We start from the raw sequence: 23,615 nt of genomic DNA, 5'->3' as shown, positions 1-23,615 counted from the left end.
TCACAGTTGGAGATAAAATGACACTATTGGCTACCAGTTAATTGCTTGTAAGATTATTCCCTCCTCTTCCCAAGGGTCATGAAGAGAAGTTAAATCACTATCAAGGCATGACAAATGCTGCAGCAGCAATTAGCAGCGCATGTGGCAAAAGCATTTCTTTCTGAATGACAGTGACTGCGCATAAACAAATACTGACGAGTTTCAAGTTTCTGTGAGGTAATACAAGACTGGATGAGACTATTTATATGCAAGCCAAAATTCCAGCACAGTGTTATCAACATTCAGGGGAGTGGAAGCAATGCAAAGAATGTGCTCACAATCTGCTGTCATGTGATCATGTTGCACACTTCCATTGCACTGTACAAAAGGCTGTATGGTGGGGAGAGAGGTGGCAGTATAGCAAAGAAAAGCTGAGAATGTCCCTGACCTTATCTATGCGTGCATATAGTAAACCTGCAGGCAGGCAAGCATGTGAGTGCACACATTATACAGACCTCAATAAAAGAAGCAGCCGGCTTGTTAGAGAGCTCTGTTGTTAATGATGCGCTGTAGAACAAATGATGACTTGGTAATTAACAAGAAATGGTGGTGCACTCAAGGCCAGAGACACGATTTGCTCTTCGGAGCGGAAGCAAAAGTCTGATTCATGCTGCATCCGCGCTGCTGCATTTTTAATCGAATCCTGCGAGGAATGGTCAAATTTAGCATTCCACGTGCATGTTGGCACAAGTTGAGTCCAGGACAGTGGGGTGACCCGTCCCACGGGAGCTGGCGAGGAAAAGGGTGAGCTCAGTAATCCCCGAGGTTGTGGGCCTCCCAGTGTGGTGTCCTCAATCCCCCCGAGACCCTGCCAAAATCCCCCTGACAGCAGCCCTCATTATTTGCCTATCAGTGGCTTACCTCCACCCCCCAGACAGAACAGAGATGGAGGGATTTACTGTAGACTAGAGAAGGAAGAGCACAGAAGCACTAAAGACGCTACAAACACGATTTCCTCATATTCCGCCGCTTCCTCTGACATGAACAAAACTACAGAATGTGACTAGAAACGCTAAATCTATCATAATGATTAGAGGATAAATGCGAACTTTAGGACAAAAGTCTTGTCTGTGTGAACACTGAGAATCGCTGTGACCTTGACTGTGTACTCTCCCCATTATAAACAGATCAATTCTCCTACATGAGCCTGTTGACACTGGCTCATTGCACCATAATGTCTGATGAAAGCAAACAGTTTGCATCCTATTAGCCAGGCAATCCTAATGCTATTGTGTTATAAATCTTATTAGAATAAGGGAGACTCGGGGGGTTGCACTCACATTACATTCAATTATCTGTAAAAGGAAATGAGTTTGAGGTGACAGCTGCTGCCTGCGTTGCAACTGTAAGGCACTAACACATTAGCATTAGTGTGTCAAACATGACAACAGCCACTTTACAATCTAGTTCCCCATTAAAAGGCTTTAAAGTTCAGGATATTGGCTCATGATGGTGTGTGGGGGTGGTGGAGTGAGGAGACAGGATGGTGCCCAATTTAATTTAGTTGAAAAAAACAAAAACAAAAAACGTGTATTAATTTCCTTTCTGACAATCATGCAAGGACATGGGAGGAAGACACCTGACTTATTGTCCCTCCACCTCCTGATTTATTCAGCGCTCTAAATTATTGCAGAGGTAAATCAAAGATGGAGTTCTTCGCTGAGAGAGGCCTAAGCAGTTTTTTGGCCAGAGGGGATGGAGATTTTTTTTTTTTTTTGATCTTATGATGCTGAATGAATAAATGATGTTAGAAATCTGTGAACACAGGAAAGGGAAAAGCCAGTTCTGAATCATAGCAGTTGCTGTCGTGCACACTGCAGCTGATTTTAATTATCTGCTTGACAGCATGTATGGTGAGGCACTGTGAACACATCAACAAAAATACTTAAATACTAAGTCATATTTGGGTTTTTGCAATATTTCATTTACTAAATTGTTGCTGTCAAATGGGAACACCAGGCCACACAAGGCCATGTAAAAGCAACATGAACACATGCTTTAAAATCAGTGTTACAGAAAACAAAATCATGAAGACATTACTAATATCTTCAGTAAGCCCAGTCTCTCGATGGAGTCATATCCCTGTTGACAGAGCACAGGAGCTGACATGCATACACTGTTTAGCTTATCAAAATAATGAACATCCTCTGATCTCACACAGGACCACTGAGATTACTCGACAATAATGACACAGTGGAAAAAAACACGAGCACAAACGTCTTTTTATACATGTGAAATGTTTTGACCTCCTGCTTCACCCCCTCACTGATCCAGGCCTTTCCCCCCACCCTTTAATTTCCATTTCTAACATTACTCCCGCCCAACTTCTAAAATGCAAGTTTTAACACTTAACTTGAAGAAATGAGGACTAGACAAAATGATTTACCAGAAAAAAAGTCCCCACCTCGAAGTCTACAACTCAAACAGCAGACCTCCACAGAAGAAGCACAATAAAACACACACGCAGACACACACTTACAAAAAGTCACTGTTTCTATGGAGATGTCAACATTGTGAAAACAGATGAGGGAACAAGTGTGGAATTTTAACACTGTTCATCACTTCTTCCAGCCTACGTCACTCCCTCAAAAAAAAAAAAATCCTCCCTGTTGCATGCAGATAACAAGCCAGTCTGAGAGATTTAAGGCTCCTGTTTATTATCTGAACGAGTTTTAACAGGATATACAGTACAAATAATGTTTGTTTTCCCTAAAATGCACAGACATTCATCTTAAATACAGTACGCCCTGAAAAACTTAGGTCCTGCTAAGTTTTCTGTAAAACACAGTGAAATAGCATCATCTGAAGGCACCATTAAAGTAGTATTACGTGTGTTTGCAGACAAATCAATACTCCACTAGGCAGTTTTTTATGATGGCATAATTATCGTCCCACTTGCCAAAGCCCTGAGAAAATGTAAACTGCTGGCAAGATCTAACTTTTTACAAGGAGAAAAACCGGAAGAAGTGGTCAGTATCTATCCTGCTTTACATCAGCGCCCTGCAAAGTCAGTTATGTTCACCGCTGCCTCGCTTCCTCCGGATGACACAGGACCAGCCTGTCAATAAATCTGTCCTTTGATGCACAACATCAGCAGCCATTAAAGAAGAGTGTCCTCGCTGTCCTCATTGTGCGTGCTGAGCTGGGTCTTCCTGCGAGCGGTGATGGCTGCCCAGACCCGACACAGCATGCCACCCCTGAAACAGTTTTTCAGCACAGCGTTACAAATGAGCTGCCTCAAACACCACTGCGGCTTTTTGATGAAACTCAAGCTAACGAGGTAGCATCTTTTCTGCACCACCATGTCTGAGGGTAATCCCTTCTTACGTCTCTGTGTGGACAGATGGCGTGAGGGTGATGTGTGGAGACGGCTCACCTTATTCCACAGTACATCAAGTCATCCCTGGAGGCCATGTGGAGGAGACAGTCCAAGGTGAACTCATGAGAGAGCAACTGGAAAACAGGATCACACGGGCGTGGATTAACAGTGGGAGGATGAGTAATCCAGCCAGCCTCAGGAGTAAAAAATAAAAGTTTACCTTATTGATAGTGTCTTGATCTACAGGGATGGACTTGAGCCAGCGCACCATAGCCTTCGCTTCTGGATTCAAGCCGGTCCGTGAAGCCGATCTACCATCTGAAATATTCAGAGATTACAACCGTTCAGGCGGCCTGGTGCAAACTACAGACCCACAGTATCTCACAGTGTTGATGTGACAAACACAACAAAAAGCGTTTATAGCGTTTTCCCAGGCAGACGTAAAATCATTAACCAAGCGTCAAGTCAAGTTTGAGCACATTAGCTGACGATAGGAGGGTCTACGCCTCTGACACAAACCAGTCAGGCAGAAATCCAGAGCCTGAAGCTGAGGCGTGCTGGGGATTGACTGGTACAAGTGTTAAGAAACAGTAATGAGAATCACTGAGTGTATTGATGATCCAAACAGGGCTTGGTCCCTTGATGCAACGTTGGTCATGCAGCAGCTTGTGCGGTTAATCACCAGACTACAGGCTGGGCTCGTACCAACTCTTAGACACTCACGTGTCTTCAGGTACATAAGACAGCATTATTATTTGTCACCTTTTACTGAACTTCCTGCATTTTAATTTCATATATTTTCTTTATGAGATGTTACAAGCAGGGGGAGTCACACTGGCTTTAGAGGTTTGATGATGACATTCGAACCAGATCAAACAGAAAACGCAAATATTCTTGAATGTTTGTTTTAACCTCCTGCAGTACTGGATGGGTATGTTTTGACATATCAAAGTCAAAGCGAATGGAAGAAAGCCTAATTCAGCATATCATATGAGATACCCAGTGGGTCTGTTCTAAAATTGGGGTCTTTTTAGTTCACAGTTCTCTGTTTGTGTGTCCCTGGACAGCGTCTCCTTGCTGAACCACAGTGGAAGGATACGTCCTGTGAAGGTACAAAATGTAGCTGCAGTTGATGCTGACTTGATGTGCCTAATTCAGACTGACAGAGCCACACATTAGCTTTGGCTAATTTTGGCTAAACAAGGACTGTGGGCTCCTACAATGTAGTTGCACCACTGGCTTTGATTGACCCTGTCAACACACATGTGACATGTAAGTATTGCATTAAGCAGTGTTGTTACTGAATTGCATTGCCATTTACTGCATATAAAAGTAATTAGTTACTCGAGAGAGTAACTTGCGTACTCTTAAAGGTCTGTTTCAATCCTCCTATTAATGCACACGTAGATATATTTAGTGTTGCTGTCACACAATATGGGACAACGGTCAAATTTTATGTACCATTGATCCCATTATTACTGCAGTGATAGGAGTTACTACCACTCCCAACCAGCAGGGGGCAGCAATGACTACCATTCCTCCCTGTAAGCTATCTTGTATTTGGTAGACGAAAACTCACAAGATACTGGATGTTCATTTTAACCAAGCTTTGTTACTGTAAATAATAAAGAATTATATTTGATTAATCCAAATTCATCAGTGTGCATTAGAAACATTAAAACCACTATGATGAAAAGCAAGCTCACATTCCCCGAGCTGTCTTGCGCCACCATCAGGTCAGGTGACGATAGATCATAAATCCAGGGAATATTCTGCATTTGTCTGCTATCCTCTGATAGACTTTTCCTTCAACAGTTTATCTAAAACTACAGTATCTGAACAGTCTTGATCAAGCACACATGTTGATCTAAACATCTTGATCTTACACACACTGTCAGGTCTTGTGATATCTTCGTGGATGTAACAAACTGTTAAAGTAAACACATTACCTTCAGTGACGGTCGCTTTCCGCAGGGCATCTATCTGTTCCTGCTTCCTCTGGACAGAGTTCCTCAGCAGCTCCTGGTACTCTCTCTCCTTCTCATTTAGCTGACTCAGCAGTCTGAGGCACAAACAGCCATCATCACTCAGCAGAAAGCAGTGCAGCTCAAAATTTCTACTAATCACTTTGTAAGCCCAGCCTTAGAGGTCTGTCTATTTTTCTCTCAGCAAAAACGTTTCATTTAAATTTTAAATGTCTGTAGCCTTGAAAAGTAAATGCTTCACAGATAATAATGAAAACTGCTGTTCATCACAGAATCTCAGAAACCACCAATGAATGTAAATAAATGACAAATAAAACAACAAAATGCTACCCTATGGTCTCTAGTCGTAGGTCTCGCAGCTTCTCACTGAGGGGACATTCGGGGTTGAGGACGAGGTCTGCAGGGTAGTTGGGGCTGGCTGAGAGCGGGACCTCGCTGTTGGGTGTTTGCTGCATGTATGCTGGCGCCTCCAGCTGGTCAGGGACCTTAACTATAGGCGTGTCCGGGTCAGCACACTGCTCCTCCTCAGGAGTGCTGTCCTCTATCTCAAATGAGGACTGCAGCTGGAGTTTCAGCTCTGAGAGGCAGAGAGGGGGGATGGGAAAATAGGCAATGACTATATAAACGATAGGAATCACCAAAATGTAAATAAACAAGAGAGAGAAATTGAATTGTTACACCCGCCACCAAACTTGTCCTCTAATATCCGCTTGTCTTTCCATGCATTTAACCCAAACTTATACTGAACGTATAAAGTCAAAGATGGAGCTCCACCTGGTAGGAGCACAGTGATGGCGTCCTGTACCGCCTGCCTGAGGAGGTTGTCCAGAGCAAACATCCAGTGAGGCTTCACCTGCTGCTGCCTCAGCACCTTCTTCACCTACGCACAGAGCAGACAGTTCAACACGATTGTGAGCAGAGTGATGTTCCACCCAAAAATAGAGCCGACAGCTGAACAACCACCAGGGAAGTCTGTGTGTTGACTCTGAGGTAACTTACTGCATCCTGGAAGCTGAACAGCACCACCTGCAGGTTGTTTAGTGACACTGCGGCAGTGAGCAGCGTGGCTCGGAGGTCCAGCAGGCTGCTGGTCAGCTGCTTCTTGTCCGGGGAGCGGATGTAGTCTCGCAGGCAGCTGATGAGCTCGGTGATGTGGTCTGCAGTTAGTGATGATCCATCGCCATGCTTTGAAAAATGAAAAACTTAGACTGATCTGTCTCATAATAGTGTTCTTCACTTGGATAGACACAGTCATTTTTCCAGTTTATTCGGGATAGAGCATCTCAAAATGTAAAGGTGTGACCTAAATAACAATATTACCAGGAATATGAACTTTCCAGTGACCTTTGTTCCTCTATATTAAGCCTCAAACAAACCTAAGAAAGAAGCTCACAAACACAGTTTAATCAGTATATTTAAATTTGTACAATAAAACCCAGCTATTATCTCTTCAATCTTGCGTCACACAAATGTTTGACATAAAACGAATTGGGGAGGATGCCTTAAAGTCTATTATTCTTTGTGCTGGAGGAACATTTTTCCATGCATAAGACACGACAGCTTTTAAGTGGAAAACAAATGTCAAACTCGGTGTGAAATAAGTTGGCAAAAATGCCCCTAGGCTCACAATTACTACCTTTCAAGCCAACTTCAATATTAATTTTGCACTGCTGACAGTCATGCAATGACTGTTTGATCACACAGAGGTGCATATTTTTGGATTTTGGCAATGCCAGCATTGCAACAACATGTCTGGACAATTTAAGTTATATCAAAGTAAGTGGGGACACCGACATTCAGGACTTAGATTATCATTTATACTTGATGTCTTGGCTAGTAGTTAGTTTGCCAGTACTGATGAATAGCATCTGCATTCTGAATCTGTCTCATCCATTTGTTTATTTACTTCTTTTAACCTGAATTTAAAACCAGAGCCAGCAGCTTTAGTCAGATTCCCTGTAAACATTACATCTTCTCCAGTTCATCTACCCGTGTCACAGGGATTATCTCTATTATTAAATATACAAACAAATAAAGAGACAATTCTCTGTAGTGTATATGTATATGTGTGGTGCCATGCAGTTATTACACTTCACAGTGTTCTGACCTCTGCTGTCGTGACTTTTCTCCACTCACCTGAGGCACAGACTCTTGTATATTACAGACGACAAGACTGATGTAGTCGGTGAGGACTCGGTGCAGTGTGGCTCTCCTTTCACTGTCCTTCCTCAGCATAAAAAGACCAATATTCTCCTCTGTTGAGGCTGGGCTGCACATTTCTGATGGAGAGTAACCCAGTATTCTGCACAGCAGGGGGCAACAAAGAGATCAGTCCCAGCAGAGCAAGGGGTAAAGATAAAAAACCAAGTAAAAGAAATGTATGTGGATATCAACATTTCATATGTGATCTATGGGTTATTTCTTCAGTGGAAATACATGATTATCTGTAGATTGTGGCATTTGATGTAGTGGCATTACACCCTCCTTTTTATGCCTACACAGGATGCAGCCTCGCCAAACTATCTGACTGAAACCTGAGTGTGGTTTGCCACTGACGTAAGATCCTGTAGAACCATGACTGATACAGGGCTTTCGTATTCCCTTAAGCAATAATCTTGACTTACGGGAGGAAGCCACTGGTGCTGGGTGGGCTCTCAGAGATTTCATCTGCTCTGAGGGCGGACTGGGGCCTCCTGAGGTCCAGGGAACAGGACAGGTCGATTGAGTCCGAGTACGAATCAGTGTCCTCCACAAGGATGGAGACAGGCACAGACAGACTACGCTGATAGTCAGCTGCAAAAAAAACCCCAAGAGATTGTGGTTAGATATGCAAGTGTTTAAAATCTGTGACATTTACCAGGTTTCATGACAACACTTTCCACACAGGTGCCCTAACAGGTGCAATAACAGAAGATTTTGTAATGAGAATAGGAAGCGTTTTAGATAAACATGTAACATGTATGAGAAAGAAGAGCAGTGTGTGGATCTGATGCACGCTGAGGCTTCACCAGAAAGGCAGTCTTTGGGCTCTGATTCCTGCTGAGCCTTGGCCTTCTTCCTGGGCGACGACCTGAGGAAGGTGTCCATCAGCAGCGCTGTGGCTGTGGCTCTGTCATCCGGGTTCGGCGTAAAGCAGTTCATGATGAAGCCCTTCGCCGCGTCCGACATGCACTCTGGAACCCTGGGGTGGATCTTAAACATGCCCACCTTGATGGGAATTAGTTTGCATCAGTGACAATTAAAAGGACTCAACTATTGAGCTAAAATCTAGCATCCACATGATATTATGTGCACAATAACAGCGCTAACATGCTAATATTTGCCTTCGTTGGTGCTCTTGGTTAGCATTTGTTCATTAGGACTAAACACAGTACAGCCGAGGCTGATGGGAATGTCACCAGTTTTACAGGTATATGGGGAGGAAAAAAAAACAAACAAAACAAGACAAGATAAGACTTTGGCCAGGTGATGGCGCTAGATGAAAAGTTAAGTCATTATAATTCATCCAGAGGGCGACATGAACGTCTGTCCTAAATTTCAAGGCAATCCATTTGACAGTTGTTGAGATATTTCACTCAAAACCCCAAATGCCAACCTCACAGTGGTGCTAGATGAACAGTTAAGAGTTAACTTTCATAATTTGTACTCAAAGCCTCTCTGATGTCCACTTCCAAACATTAGTATTTGCCAAATTTATAACTATCCATCTATGAATGTACTGCATGTGCCTACATAAACTACACCTTTCCCATACGCACCTTGAACATGGCGGCCTGAGGACTTCCCAGCTCATGGAAGGGTGTTTTGCCTGTTGCCATTTCTATTATAGTGCACCCAAGGGACCAGATATCAGCCGGCTTCCCATAACCCCGAGGCCCCTGGTCTATAATCTCTGGGGCCATGTACTGGAGAGTTCCTGTTCAGTGAAGTCAATGTCAAATAATCACATTCACCGATAAAAATACATCTTTTCCCAATAATGCAGTTAAATCTACAAATGGGGATCGCTGTGTCAAAGTGTGTGGAACAAGATGGAGCCATACATGTTTTAACACACACAGCATCTTACCAGCAAACGTCTCAGTGCAGGGGTTGATCCCTGCTAATCGTTTGGAGGTTCCAAAGTCAGAGATCTTCAGCACTCCACTGTAGGTGTTGATCAGGACATTGTCCCCCTGCAGGACAGAGAAATGACCCACATTCAGACATTTCACCAACGCTACTGACTCATAGCACAAAGCTACGTTCTATTATCATCACCTTAATGTCTCTGTGGACAATCTGATTGTCATGAAGGTATTTGAGCCCCTCGAGGATCTGTTTGGTGTAGAAGATGATGGTGGCTTCGTTGTCTTTCAGTGGACCCCATTTGGAGCGCAGGAGAGACGACAAACTTCCTGCAAGCAGCAATGTAAAATCATATAAGCTGATCAGTTTCTAAGACCTGAATCCTGCAGTGAAGGCAGAGATGGTAACAAACAATGGCATCATACCTACTTTGAGTGTCAGACCGGAAAATACAACTTTCAGTCATTGTTGAAAAGGAAGTTATTTCTCAGCAACATCTGGAACTATGAAACCAAGCTAAGGGTTGGAACAGCTCACATATCTTGTGATGTTTATCTGACAATCACGCCACTGTCGGGAGAGATTTCTCCCCGGTGAGTGGAAGGTCTTTGGAACCGCCCACTGTCTTAAAGCTAGCTTCCAGCAGATGTTGCACAATCACACTTACAAATCTGAGCTCAGGACAGAGGCAGACTTCCTTGATGGTTAAAAAGACATCATGCTGTAACAAAGCCGTGCAGTAACTGGGGAAATGCACAATGAAAGCAGGGGCAGGGCTTCCTGTGCCGGCGCTTCAAAGGAATCAAGACGAGACTTCTTTGAATGTCCCTCCTCTTTATTCCAGGAAAAGTTTCAAAGAGCGTTACTTCATCTGGCGACGTACATTAGTAATATACCAACGTTCAGGCATTTTTTATTCATCTGTAGATTACATGTACAACGCATGTGGATGAATGCACACTTGTGCTGTAAAAGCCCTCTGAGTGGTCGTCAGACTAGACTAGTTTAAATTATCACGCCGTGTAAAATTGGTCTTTAGATTTTCTGGTTTAATAAAGCCAATGACTTATTTTAGACAGCTGGTTCTAGAAGGACAGTTTCACGCTGCAATACGTCATTTTCAATTAACAATTCCTTCATATATTGTTTTATATCAGGCCGTGTATGTGTGCAGATTTAGCTAAGGATGTCCAGTAATGGACAGCTGAAGTTTCAGGATTCATACCTCCGGGTACTTCCTCCATGAAGATCTTGATGAAACCCTCCTGACTGACGGAGCCCAGGTACTGGACAATATTTCTGTGTTTTAGCCTCTTGTGCAGAGCTATCTCCTCATGGAGGGGCTGGGAGTACCTGGGAGAGACAGAGCAATAAAAATATGACGATGAGGTTTTGGTCAACAAAACAACGTCCCATGTGATAGTTCATTATGTTAAAATATACAGGATGGACAAACATTCACACACTTACACAATCAACACGCTGTAACTGTAATTGTAATTAAACCATGAATGTCAAAGCTTATGATTCCAAATGAAACCACTTATTATTAGTAGAAAAAAATCTAAAAACTAGATGCTCTTGACTGTCCAAATGATATTTTTCTCAAATCCTCCATTAGTATATAGCTGGTTGAACAACGATCAGCCTTGTGTTTTAAACACACAAATGAAATGTTCAAGGGAAGTCGATTGCTTAAACTCCAACTTTGAAAGCTTAAAAAAGCTTTATGTATTTTGTCACATGACAGCAGCTATTGCTCCACACTCAAAGGGTTTCCCCCCTCTCTCATTGGCTGCAGTTAACAGGATCTTCTCTGTTTTCTCACTTTACATCTGGATTATCATGACATCCAGGCTCATTTGACACCTATTCTCTCCATTTGATAAGAGTGCACTTTGATAATTCCAGCAGCAGAGGAGCGATAGATAAGATAAATACTGTGCTGCGCCTTTAAAACAGAGAGGTTCGGCAAATGTTTGGAAAGCGATTTAAATATCACATTTCATCTGATGGAACCCTTTATTTAAGCCTGAGCTCTTTGTGCAGATTACAGAGTAACAAACAAAGAGTGACAAGCATAAACACTCATCCATCTCCCTCAAGAGAGCTGGGGATCTACTGAGAGTCATCTCCTCCAAGTCCTTTCCTGTTAAGGAAAAAACTCTCATGTGAGAGAGAGTGCAGCTCTGTGTCCCCAGTAAGCGATGGATGAAAAACAGTGTTGGCTTCTCTTACGTGCTGTCCTTCTCAGGGATTTCCTTGATGGCGATGCGCACTTGGTTGCTCAGGTCCCTCCCAGCGTACACCACGCCGTACGTGCCCTTACCCAGAACCACCTTGTCGCCATTCTCATTGGTCTCATAGATGTACTGCAGGAAGAAATGAGGAGAATGCGATGACTGAAAGCAGGAGCATCGGAGGAATTTCACAAGCAAACACAGACAGAGGAAAGGAGAACAGAGAGTGAGAGAACAGATGTTTGATTCAGGGGCCTCAGAGAGTAAATCTAAAATTAAATAGGAATGTATTTATTTATTCACACAGATACTAGACGCAAGTCAGATTTTCCACATTCATTATGAGAATGTTTGTGTTCCTGGGATGTTGATTTCTACTCAGCAGTTGTTTTCTACTTGTTGAGGCGAGTCGACCTAAACCAGGACACACTCCGCGTCAGAGGGATGGAGGACTGTGACTGACCTCTAGTATTCCCTCGGTTAGATGGTCCAGGTCCTGAGCAGGGGCCTCAGCCTGCTGAAGCAGAGAGTTAACCAGCTCGCAGAAACTGGTGAGAGAACAGTGAGAGAAGACGTTAATGTAGATGACGACATGCTATATAACGTTTCAGGGAATATCAGTTACAGTGAAGAGAACATCAGCATCAGGTGTCCCCGTGGAAAGTAAATGTCTGAATGTATAAACAGAGTTATAGTTCGGTACTGTGGTCGACAAGGTGCACAGTGCTGAAGCAGTTTCACACCAGCAGTGAGACGACCTTTCACACCTCCGTGCACATCACACTTAACACAGCAGGCCTGTATGCACACAGACGTATAAAGACTCCAGTCTGTCATCTCAACTACTCCATAGATGTATTTCCTTTTGTCATTTTTCTCTCTTTTTCCTTTATTTTTCTGGTTTTTCAGGTCGTATTCTTTGATGCTGCACTTGAAGTAATGAAGTAAAATAATAACAGAAAGCTGAGAACGTCCGTGCATGCATTTTTTTTTAATGCCGATATCTTGGAATGATGAAATAATCAATCATGCAGAGGTGGCGTCTTGACAACTGTAGCTACTGATTTAAGGTGGAAATGTCAAATGAAGGAGAGCTCATTATCAAACACAGGCAGAAATTAACCATGCAGGACAGCTCAAACAGATGCACATACGCTGACCACAGCTCTCCACTAACCCAACACGGCATACACATGAGACAGCTTCGATCTGTGTTTTGCATCTCACCATGTTTGCACGTTTTCATTCAGCTTTCTAATACTGGCACATGAAAATGCAGACTGTGTCATGGTTCGTGGTAATTCATATCGTATAATAAGACTGCGAGTGGAACGGCTGTTTTCTTGTGATAACGTATCTCATTATCTCGAGAAGTCGGCCTTTTATTTACTTGAACTGACGGGATAATGGATGGAGCCATTATCATGAGAAAGCGAGCTTTGTTACCTTGAGATAATGAAAAAATTAACCTGTGCTCACTTGACACAAATCACAAAATACATTTCCAACATAATGCGCTCCAAGCAGTATGGAGCCACGCAGTTAGTTTCACTTTTACAGCTATTTTTGTTTGGCAGGAGGTTCCCGGTAAAACTGCAGAATCCTGAGTAACCAGGATGTTGTATCAGGAAAATTGTGTAATTCAGAAATTTCAGCAGTGGATGTCTCAAAACTGAATCCATCTGCAGTGGCAGGTACCACAAGAGGCTGATTTGAAGTTGTGACTCTGTATGAGTGGTAAAATCTGTCCTAGGGGGATTTCCTAGAAGGCAGCGAAGGAAATGCGACTCATACAGTGTAATTACATCACACTCGGTTCTCCAGGTCACCAGACTTACAACACTGCAAGGCGAGACCTCTAATTAACTTCCTGCACCCTGTGATGATGGTCTGATGATGGTCTGTTCATCTTCATCAGCCAGTCATTCTCACTGCCTCTCTCTCTCACACACACACACACAATATCTTAAATTCCCACATATCAGAGCTGCTCATGGTCCTCAACTGACCCACAGGCTCAAAAGAACAACAGAGACGTCACATGCAGCGCGCTGGCGTACAGAAGTAAACACGAGGCCACTCAAGTCAGTGTTTCTGGTTCTATTAATAAGGTCTGTGCAGTGGAAGCCAGCCAAAATTTTAATTATGGATTCTTGTGAGAACGACAGTGCAGTTAGGATACAACTCCTGAACTTCTGCTTGTCCAGAAGTGTCACTCCAAATACAGTGAGGTCTATCAGCTCACTGTCCATCCGCTGACTGTCTCCATCGGAGCCGTCCTCCATGTTCGCGCTAACCCGATGACTCCCACACAAGTGACAAATAAGGTGTGTTGAATTCCACCAGGACTGTTCAGACTGAAATCAAGCCTGTATCTGATGCAGCACCATGTATGAAAGTTGCCCAAAATTAGACCAAAAAAAGATCAGATTCTACGTGATTTGTGCCAGATCTGAGTCACATCCGAGCAAAAAGAAAAAAAAAAACGAACTCACCCTTTACAGTGAAGCTCAGAGGGGAAGCAGAGCTGGAAGTCATCTGAGTTGTAGTGGACATACAGGAAGCAGCTCCGCTCATCAATCTTTGAGGCACTTTAGAGGGCAGAAAGCAAATACAGATTTTAAGTCCTCAGATTATTTGTTGAGAAAATGTGTGACTGTGACCAAAACTATACAGAAATTCTGCTGAATCAAATTAAAATGGACTGTATCTATTAACCACTTCTCTGTTCCAGGGAACCAATGAGTAATGTTCGCATTACAAAAGACTACCTGAGAAAATTAATGATGAGCTCAGGAAATTCTGATGAAGAGCGACACAAACAAAGTTCAATCTGTTTGTTTGCTGTTTTTAAGTGACCTAGCAGCTGACCATTTTGGGTATTCGCTGAAAATTGCCTAAGAAGCAACTTGGCAGAGAAAACCAGGCTAAAGTACACAGCAGGCCTGATCAGCAGCCAGAGAGGAATAAACAAAAATCCCTAAAAAACAAAAAAGAAGCCTGAAAGCAGACTGGGAAGAACAGTCTGACTGACAGCCAAGGTTTCCCAGACAACCTGCATGTCTTGGGTCTTCTGATTTTGCTGCAGGCCTGACCACACCCACAACCGACAGCAGATATTTGAGAGACGTTAGCACACGCCGTGCTCCACTTTACCTCACTCCCCGAATTTCAGCAGCTGGGAAAGTCCACTGGTGTAAGCCTTTCTGTTAAAACACAGGACAAAGACAGTTTGACTGCCGAGCGTCACACAGCGTGACCCGTGACAGAGCAGCTTCTATTTGTATGCACTTGGAGGAGTAAACAACCCTGAGGTATGAAGTCAGCCGGAGAGCACACCCACACACTCACCTGATTAAACATTCATAGGGCCACGGAGCCGTGTGAGAAATGCTGGTTCTTCCTGATATTATGCAATTTATTCTGCAGTCCGCATGTCTGTCAGACACTCGTGAACATGTATGCGTAACAGAGGGCGGCTCCAGGGGGCGGGGGTGGGGGGGGCAGAGGGTCTACATACCTTTAAAGGTGTGACGTGTTTCAACTGGACAGTGCGGCTTTCGTCCTCCTCGCTCACACACACAATGGACGGCTGGAGGACTTTAGTGGGCTCCAGAATAAGCACCTGGAAAGCAGCAAGTGAAAATTCAATATTTTATAATCACATAATTGGTTTGTCATTTATTTCTAATGGGAAGTAAAAACTGCCTCCATCATTTCCAGACCACAGTCCTCCACACTGCAACAGTATGACGGTGGTGTGTGTAAGCTTTCAGATTAAAATGGAGCGCGCCGAGTCCCAGTTAACACATGCTTCTCTGTTTATTATCACGGTTAATGCTGAAGCTGTCGGAATCAGAATCAGCTTTATTGGCCAGTTATGCTTGAATCTACAAACACTGAACAATAAGGAGTGCAAAAATGATGAATGACAATGCAGTAAACAATGTACACAATGAAATTTCTAGATTGTTTATTCAGTGTGGTCTTACTGGGCAGCGGTCTGTGGAGACGGTGGGTTTGCAGGTCTGCAGGAGCAGCTCCATCCAGAAGTCCATGGTGTCCTGTTTTGGAGATCTCACCTCGGGAAGTTTGGCAAACTGCCGGTACAGGATGTAGGTCTCCATAATGGAAGCCACATACCTGAAAGAAGCACACTGAACTCATTAATCCACATTAAATGAATCTAGAATCCCTCTAAATGCTCTCTGATCCACATGGGTTTCTCTTTTTTTATTCAAACCAGCCAAATTACACTAAAATGTCCTGCAAAATGAATCTTGATGATGACTAAACGCCCTGATCTGCATGATTACTACTAATCAAGAACTGGTTCTGAAGCCTCACCAGACAGGAGCCTTGAGCCTGTAGAGTTTTTCAGAGGCCTCGATGACTTTCCTGTGTTCGTTCGCGAGGATGTTGGCTCCGAGGTAGAAGCCAACATCCCAGTAGGCCTTCATCTTCTCCAGACTGCCCTTCCTACCAAGCAGAGTGCTTAGAGTCACACCTAAACAGCAGCATAATAACACAGAGCAAACGAGTCATTAACAGGCTTCCAGGCTGCTGAGCCAGAGCGGGATCAATACAGCAATATAAAACTATTATCTGCAAACATACTATGTGCATCACTGGAATAAAATAAGCCAGTAGAGATGTAACACTACGCTGACTCAGTTCTACAGGCTATTATGTGCTTGTATCAGTCCAAATAGTATATCGTCATGTGTAGCGTGAAATGCAGCTCAATGTGCAAGTGTGCACTTAAAGCAGAGAGACATGAAATTAGCTGTAAAATGATTCATTTCAGCTGTACAATAAGAAAAGTGTATGGTAAATTAGGACAGAAAAATAAAATTGGTTTTCTGGATATTGCATCTTATCTTAAAAATATTTAAAATATAACAGCACAGTTATATGGGTTTATACTGTGTAATGTCTACGTAAACTTTATGACACACTGAGTCTGACAGAATCTGAACGCGTTAAGCACCGAGTTTACGCAGCTCAATGGAAGTTTCAAATTCATGGCCAGCTGCCATGAGGAGGACCACGTTGTTGATGCCCGAGTGAAGCGTTGGCTCTGTCTCAAAAGCTCTTCCATACCTGAAAAACGACAGACAAACAGCACGGGTGGATTAGACTCCAACTCTGGACGAGACAACGGTAACATCAGAACAACATGACTGAGCCTTTCCAGGACGCCCCTTTCATACCCAACCATGATCCTATAACCTGGTACCCATGACCTTCCCAACTTTGTTTGGAATCAGGGTTTCACACAAAAGCCCAAAAGACGTAAAAAGGATGTACCAATAGCAGGCCTGGTCTCTGCTGCAGTGATCAGTGAACCCGGAGCTCATGAACATGTCTTTGTAGATCCGTCCACACAGGCAGTAGACGTCTGACGCCACCTTACCCCCCGACTCCACAACAGGCAGAATTAACTGCAACGCCTTAGCGCGATCTCCTGGGCCATTCCTCCTGAGAGGGGAAGGTTCAACAATATCAGCGATGAGCTCTTTGAATCTTGTCTTCACACAAGGCAAATACTAAAGTGGCACAGCAACACTAAGCTACTTTAATCATGAGAAGTTGTAAAAGCTGTAGGAGCCGTCTGGGTACCTGTTTAGAGCAAATATATAATGAAACTTGATGTTCTGATGTCCTGCTACCAGACACATGGGCAGGTTGTTCAGAGTCTCCACCAGTTTGATTATGGAATCATAGTCCTGAGAAGAGAGGGTGCAGAATTACAATGTATTATTTACCATTTTCACAGCTGACACTGAATACTTTAAATCATTTATTACTAACAATCATTAACCTTAGTAACCGTAGTGGCTGTTTTTGTCACCATCTGCACCCACGATGAACACAATCTGATCCTGCTCACACAGTATAAACTGAGATAAAATGACACATCTGGCTACGCAACCAGTCAATTTCTTAATTGGATAAATAACTGAAAGATCAATAAATATAGAAAATAATCCTGTGCTGTAGCCCTGCACACGCAGAAACACACCTGAATGTCCCTGTAGGACAACAGCAGGTTCATGACTATGTCAGGTGTGAGCAGATCCACGCTGTCCAGGCGTTTCTGGATGCGGCTCAACTCCTCGCTCAGGTCCTGGCCGCTGAAACGCTCCCGCGCCATTCGAATCTCATGCCTGATCGACTCCCGGAAGTACTCGCTGCCGGCATAAAGAGCAGAGTGAAGTCAAACATGCGGAAAGATTACAGTATAACCAACTGCGCATGTAATCGGAGATGATGATATTTTGGGCAAAGCACGCAGCCCTGCAGTTTAAAGGCTGACCTGGACTGAACATGCACATTGTTCAGCAGATGCACCAGTCTCTCCACCAGCAGCGTCAGCAGGGGCTCCAGCTGGAAACTAGGCTGCATCAGCTCGTTGATCCCGGTCATCATGGTAGCGTCGCAGGCAAACACTTTGCCCTGAGGTGACACCACGTACGGGATGAATGTGTAACTTCCACACTGCTCCTGAAGGAAGACAATGGGCACGTCATACAGGGATAACACTTAAACTGCCTTTGGGTAGGGAAAAGAGTGATAGGTATTTTTTATAGCTCAAAGCATTAATCAGTTAATCAAGAAATTAATCAGAAGAACAATCGATATGGGAAGAATTCAGTAGTTGCAAAAATCACTTCTGGGCCCCGACGGGCTGGTTCATCCCACTCCAGCTGAGTATAGTGCACACAGTGGAACATGCATTTTAGTCCCAGAGAACAACCAGAAGGCCCATGCACACAAAATCTGGTCCCAGGTTTGCTGTGAAACGTCTCCAAACTAAATTATGGCCCCTCCTCACAACAGGGCCCCCTGATTGGTTAATCGAGCAGCCTGAGTGCGGCACATTCTGATGCAAATGTTAATTAGCATTACAAATTATTCTGCCTTGCTTTTGGGGCCCCGGGGCAGCATAATCATAGTTCTACACATTTAATCATCACATCCATGTCTAATAAAAAAACAGAGGTGTGTGCTGCTTTTAATTCACCTTGATAGCCTGCAGATCACTGTCTTGCTTGTAACAGTACAGGATTATGTTGTTGGTCATGCTGAAGCTTTCTCTCACTCCGAGGTGATAGAAAAGGGAAGGCTGGCAGAAAGAGTCACTCATCTCAACCACCGCTACATCTGTGGGGGGAAATTTAAAAGAGCGGGTAAGTTTGCGTAATTGACGCAGCGCTACGCTTGTATGTCATCCAAATTTCCTCCGGTCAGCATGTCTGCACTTGCCTGCATTGTAGAAATGATCCAGAATGTCTGTGGTGCCCAACGATATTCTCTCAACAGAAATGGTTTGGAAAACGGCGTGTGCGTCCGCGCAGGCTTCCTTCACACACTTCAGGGATAAGTTCTCCTCGGTCTGCGGCACCGACGCGTCCTCGTTGACAATGTATGCCACGGACACCGCTCTGGTCCGACTCCGCGGGGATACGATCTGTTTAGCCGAGCCGCTGGCGCTCAGGTCCATGGCCAAAGAGTCCTGCCACAGACTTCCAGCTGACACCCAGACGGGATCCTTCCTCCTAAGCTCGTGCAGGCTCATCCGCCTGCGCTCCGTCGTGTACATTTTCGGCTTCGCTCCGCGGATGACGCTCAGTGCATGTCCTGCGTCGGGACAGCCTCCATTATGACGGGATCAGTGCAGTTGCCTGTTGTTGTAAGTTCCCCAGGTGCGTCTCCGCCTCCGCTCACAGCGCATATCCCATTCCCGGTACTTGTCTCCACTCGACCCGCCCTCCTTCCTCTCCTCCCCGGTTCCGCTCCGCCTGCTGACATTGTGACACTGAAACTGGATGCCGCGCTGCCTCGACTCTCGCATGACCTCTGCCGTGAAAAACTATCACTGTCTTATTTACGCACAAGAACACGGAGGTGAAAACCAAACGCAGTTGCTGTCAGTCTCTCACCTCGCGAAGCTGCTTTATTTATTCTTTGTATTTCTTGAAAAGAATGGATAGATTTATGGATAAAAAGCAAGTGTCCAATAATTACTTCCAATGCATAAATGCGTATTGGTCTTACTGTATGATCATTTGTAAAGCTGCAATTATTAATAGATCACTCATCAACTAGTAAATTAATCAGCAACTATTATAATAATTAATTAATCAGTTTGAGTAATTGTTTTAAAAATAAATAAATAAAATTCTGTGATTCCAGCTTCAAAAATATGAATATTTTCTTGTTTCTTTACTCCTCTGTGACAGAAAACTGAATATCTTTGGGTTGTGGACAAAACAAGACAATTGAGGACGTCATTTGGGTTTTGGGAAACACTGATCAACCGTTTTTCACCATCTTCTGACCGTTTATAGACCAAATAACTGGCAGTGAAAAAAATCATTAGTTGCAGCCTGAGTAATCTGAAAGAATCACACAAAAGAAAAATGTTGAAGAAGGCGTCTACTTTAAAAACTCTTGAGACAAAATGAATTTTCACTGTCTTTATTTACAGTACATAAATGGAATTTTGCTATGAATGCCGTGGTCTTCAGAACAGACAAAAATAAAAGGGGAAGTGTTGAAATACACACAGCATTGGTGCATGGAAACACACAGCAGCACCAACTATTTTCCCTGCACTACAAAGCAAAAAAGGCAATATCATTACAAGTTGTATGTCTGTAATGTTTTACTCTGACAGGAAGCAACGCTGGTTAAACTTGACTCTAGAGTTCACATTCCACGTATCATGTACACTGACACACACGGCCCGGACATCGACAACAGAGTAGTATTCAGTTAAACTTTGTACTTGCCGCCATGATCCAAAAATATGTAACGAACCATTGTACCTCGGCAAGATATCTTTATCTGGCACAAAGCACTTTTGATTGTGAGCACTGTCAGATGTGAGATCAGTCATGCATCACACAGACATTACACAAACAACCTGAGAATAGGAAGTCTTCTTTGAGACAGTTGTGGCAGGTTTGAGCAACAAGTTCGGTAATTACAGAATATACAAACCAGCCTTTTTCCGTTGGTTTAATTAAGTCCCACACTGACCACTTCAAATAATTGTTCATTTCCCTGCAGAAACACCTATTTGACAAACACTGATGATGATGATGGTGATGGTGACAATGTTGTCCAACCTGAATGAACTTGGGCAATACAGTTCATGGGAACGATTTACTCATCGAGGCCCTCGTCGTCTTCCTCTTCCTGCTTGGCGTCAACCTCGGCTGTGTCTGAGAATTCGTGCAGGAGGACGTACTCACGGCTGCTGAAACCAAACTTGATAACATCTTTTTCTTTGAGCTCGTAGTAGCGCTGGGCTTCTATGCGCTTGTTGTTCAGGTAGGTGCCGTTGCCCGATCCCAGGTCAATGATGTAAGGCCTTACTCTGCGGCCAAGGGTGCCGTCTGCACGTGTAAACTCCACCAGTCTACAGAAATACAGACAGAGAGGCAGACATGTCACCCAAGTGTAATGCAACACAGTGTCAAGCTAGTCTAAACTCTACAGGCTGAAGTTGTAGAGTTCTAATATGTAACACAGTAAAAAACTTAAATCTTACCTGTACTGGAAAACTGCATGCTGCTTGGAGCAGGATGGGTGGTCAATTGGGATATCTGCAATTCTTCTCTGCCGTCCCAACAGATAGGCACTCTGTCTGTGAATGTACATGACTGGAAGGGGTTCATCATTCTTGAAAGGGTACAGTCGCCATCTGCGCTTGGGAATGCGAGCTTCAGGTGGCTCGTTGTACTTGATCACCACCCCCCGGAATGTGTTTGTATCTTCTGTCAGGGCCCCCGACAGTTCAAAGTTGGGTTTCTCTTTATCAACAGGAGGGTCACTTGTGCCTCCGAAGTCCTCTTCCTGGTTTTCTTCACGCCGCTGACGGTTTTCCCTGCGCCGCTCATCGTGCTGCTGTCGCTCAGCTTGTTGGGAGGCAAGTGCGTCTCGTTCTCTGTTTCTGTCTCCGCCACGGTCTCTTTCCCGTGGTCTGTCTGATTCCCACCTGCTCCGCCTCTCCTCTGGCTGCTCGTTTCGTCTCCTGCGCTCATCACCGCTAGCCCGATGCTCCTCTCGCTCCTGTGAGATATTTGGTAAGAACACAGTTAGACAAAGAAGATTGTTTTGTACAGCTTTGCAGACGTTATACTGTATTACATTCAGCTGGACTGGAAAGATTAAGAAGTGGCCATTGTTATGTCACCGTTGTACGGCTGCCGTACTCCACCTATAAATGGAAAGTTGCCGTTGTTACAATGATGTCTACAACATCCCGACTGGTACTCATGAGACTATCATACTTGCACATGTTTACGTCTCATAGGCAGCTGTTATGTGCTAATACCTTTGTAGAAGCTATGCTATCTGTGCCAAACATAGCCAAATACTGACTCTACAGCACAGCCTACTGGACTCAGACCATGACTGAGTGGCAAAACCATTACATTATTATTAAACCCATTTATTTGTTTTTACAAAGTTGAAGTTACATTGTAACACTAAAAGGGTTTATATCAGTGGCACACAAGTGACGTACTCTGAGTACTATAGACCAGTCCAAGTACAGTACAAAGTATAAGAAATGTGCCTGTAAGAACCAATGCACCTGTGGGAAGAAGTGTCTGATCCAGTTTTTAGGTAGCAGAATCAGCGACATCTTTTAACTCACTTCTCAAAACTAAATAAAAAGAAATAAAAAAAACTCTTTTTTTAATGCTAGTACATCATTTTATTTTTAATGTCTGATCAACTTTATGATTGTTATTATCTTATTATTGGGTATTTTATTCAATTTTATTTTGTATTATTTTGTCTGATTTTATTGGCCTCCTTGCAATATTTAAATCCTGGTTCAGAAAAATAAAGCACTTTGTAACTTTGTTTTGAAAATTTGTCATTAATATGACATTTTAGTGAAACAAAAATTACTCTGTCGCCACTTTTCGCTGGTGTTGATTCTAATAAAGTTGAATTACATCATGGTAATAACTGAAAGCCTAATCACCCGCTTTATTTTGACATCAGCACCGCGATGAGGACTGCGACTTCTCCTGTTCCTGGGCGATCTGCTGCCTCGTCTGGCGGGAGATGACTCTCTCCTTCCTGCCGAGCGGTCCCTCGTCCTGGCCGGTGACCTAATGGTTACACGAAAACCACAAAAATAGGATCCTAAATGACTCTCATAAGACATTTAGAAACTAAAAAAATATTTATCAACTTCACTGATGTGCCATGTAGCTCCGACTATTGAGGGCTAGCGGACAAAACAACACTTAAAGCTAACAAGGAGCCACTAAGTTAGCCTACGTTGATGTCTGTCGATGTAAAAAAATAACCACAAAACACATGATAAATGCGAAGTGACATGAGGTGTGTGAGGAAAATACCTGCTGGTTCTTCTCTGTGGACTGGAGTTGCCGCTGGATCTCGACCTCGAGCGGCGTGATGTCTGTGGCCTAACAGGGCTCAGTTTCTCCTGCTTTACCTTAACTTTGGACTCCCGCTCCGGAGATTCCCTCCTCCTGTGTCGCTTTTCTTTGGTCATTTTAAAACACACAAACGAATTCAGCCGTTATGTGACCAAACATGCATCGTCGTCACGTCGAAAAACATAAAACAATAAAGGAAAACTCAGAAGTGTGGCAATCACAAACTTCAACCGCTACGCTCGAAATACGCACTTCCGCATCCGGTGGTACGCCGAGAATTTATGTCGGCATAGTCGCTGCCTACTTTTTACTTGGTTCCGCGGTGACTGCTTCTGTCATATACGGCCTGTGTGAATCTCGAATAAACATCGGAAGGATCATTTTTGTTTTCCGTTTGAACAAACGTTTCCCGTAAAACACCCAAAGAATTTTGGAAAGCGTGAAAAAGTAAAATCACACCTGGTGAAAACCCCACAGCGCTTCAGTTGTCTTTCCTTGTCGTGCTAATGTAAATATGTCAATGAATCGGGGT

General features: G+C 43.7%; 2 protein-coding genes across 2 annotated transcripts; both read right to left on the bottom strand.

Moving 5' to 3' along the window:
• Positions 1–1,927: 1,927 nt before the first annotated feature.
• LOC143325202 (mitogen-activated protein kinase kinase kinase 5) lies at positions 1,928–19,362 on the bottom strand. The gene is made up of 28 exons (XM_076738146.1): positions 18,921–19,362; positions 18,679–18,818; positions 17,971–18,158; positions 17,677–17,845; positions 17,274–17,380; positions 16,962–17,132; positions 16,642–16,754; positions 15,999–16,158; positions 15,644–15,794; positions 15,172–15,276; positions 14,808–14,857; positions 14,147–14,242; positions 12,115–12,199; positions 11,650–11,783; positions 10,637–10,764; positions 9,604–9,740; positions 9,413–9,518; positions 9,102–9,259; positions 8,352–8,550; positions 7,968–8,136; positions 7,480–7,645; positions 6,343–6,528; positions 6,118–6,223; positions 5,674–5,920; positions 5,308–5,420; positions 3,579–3,676; positions 3,416–3,492; positions 1,928–3,236 (listed from the first exon to the last, which is right to left on the bottom strand). Exons 1-28 carry the CDS (start codon positions 19,255–19,257, stop codon positions 3,140–3,142), a joined length of 3,993 nt encoding a protein of 1,330 aa, XP_076594261.1. The 5' UTR covers positions 19,258–19,362; the 3' UTR covers positions 1,928–3,139.
• Positions 19,363–20,119: 757 nt separating this feature from the next.
• On the bottom strand, positions 20,120–23,608 carry snip1 (Smad nuclear interacting protein). Its single transcript, XM_076737432.1, has 4 exons — positions 23,042–23,608; positions 22,660–22,789; positions 21,214–21,734; positions 20,120–21,081 (listed from the first exon to the last, which is right to left on the bottom strand). The coding sequence occupies exons 1-4, from the start codon at positions 23,197–23,199 to the stop codon at positions 20,826–20,828; spliced, it is 1,065 nt and encodes a 354-aa protein (XP_076593547.1). The 5' UTR covers positions 23,200–23,608; the 3' UTR covers positions 20,120–20,825.
• Positions 23,609–23,615: the final 7 nt, after the last annotated feature.

This window comes from Chaetodon auriga, chromosome 8, assembly GCF_051107435.1.
Source record: "Chaetodon auriga isolate fChaAug3 chromosome 8, fChaAug3.hap1, whole genome shotgun sequence".
NCBI lineage: Eukaryota > Metazoa > Chordata > Actinopteri > Chaetodontiformes > Chaetodontidae > Chaetodon > Chaetodon auriga.
The sequence above is the reverse complement of the archived record's forward strand: the minus strand, read 5'-3'. Positions and strand labels throughout refer to the sequence as shown.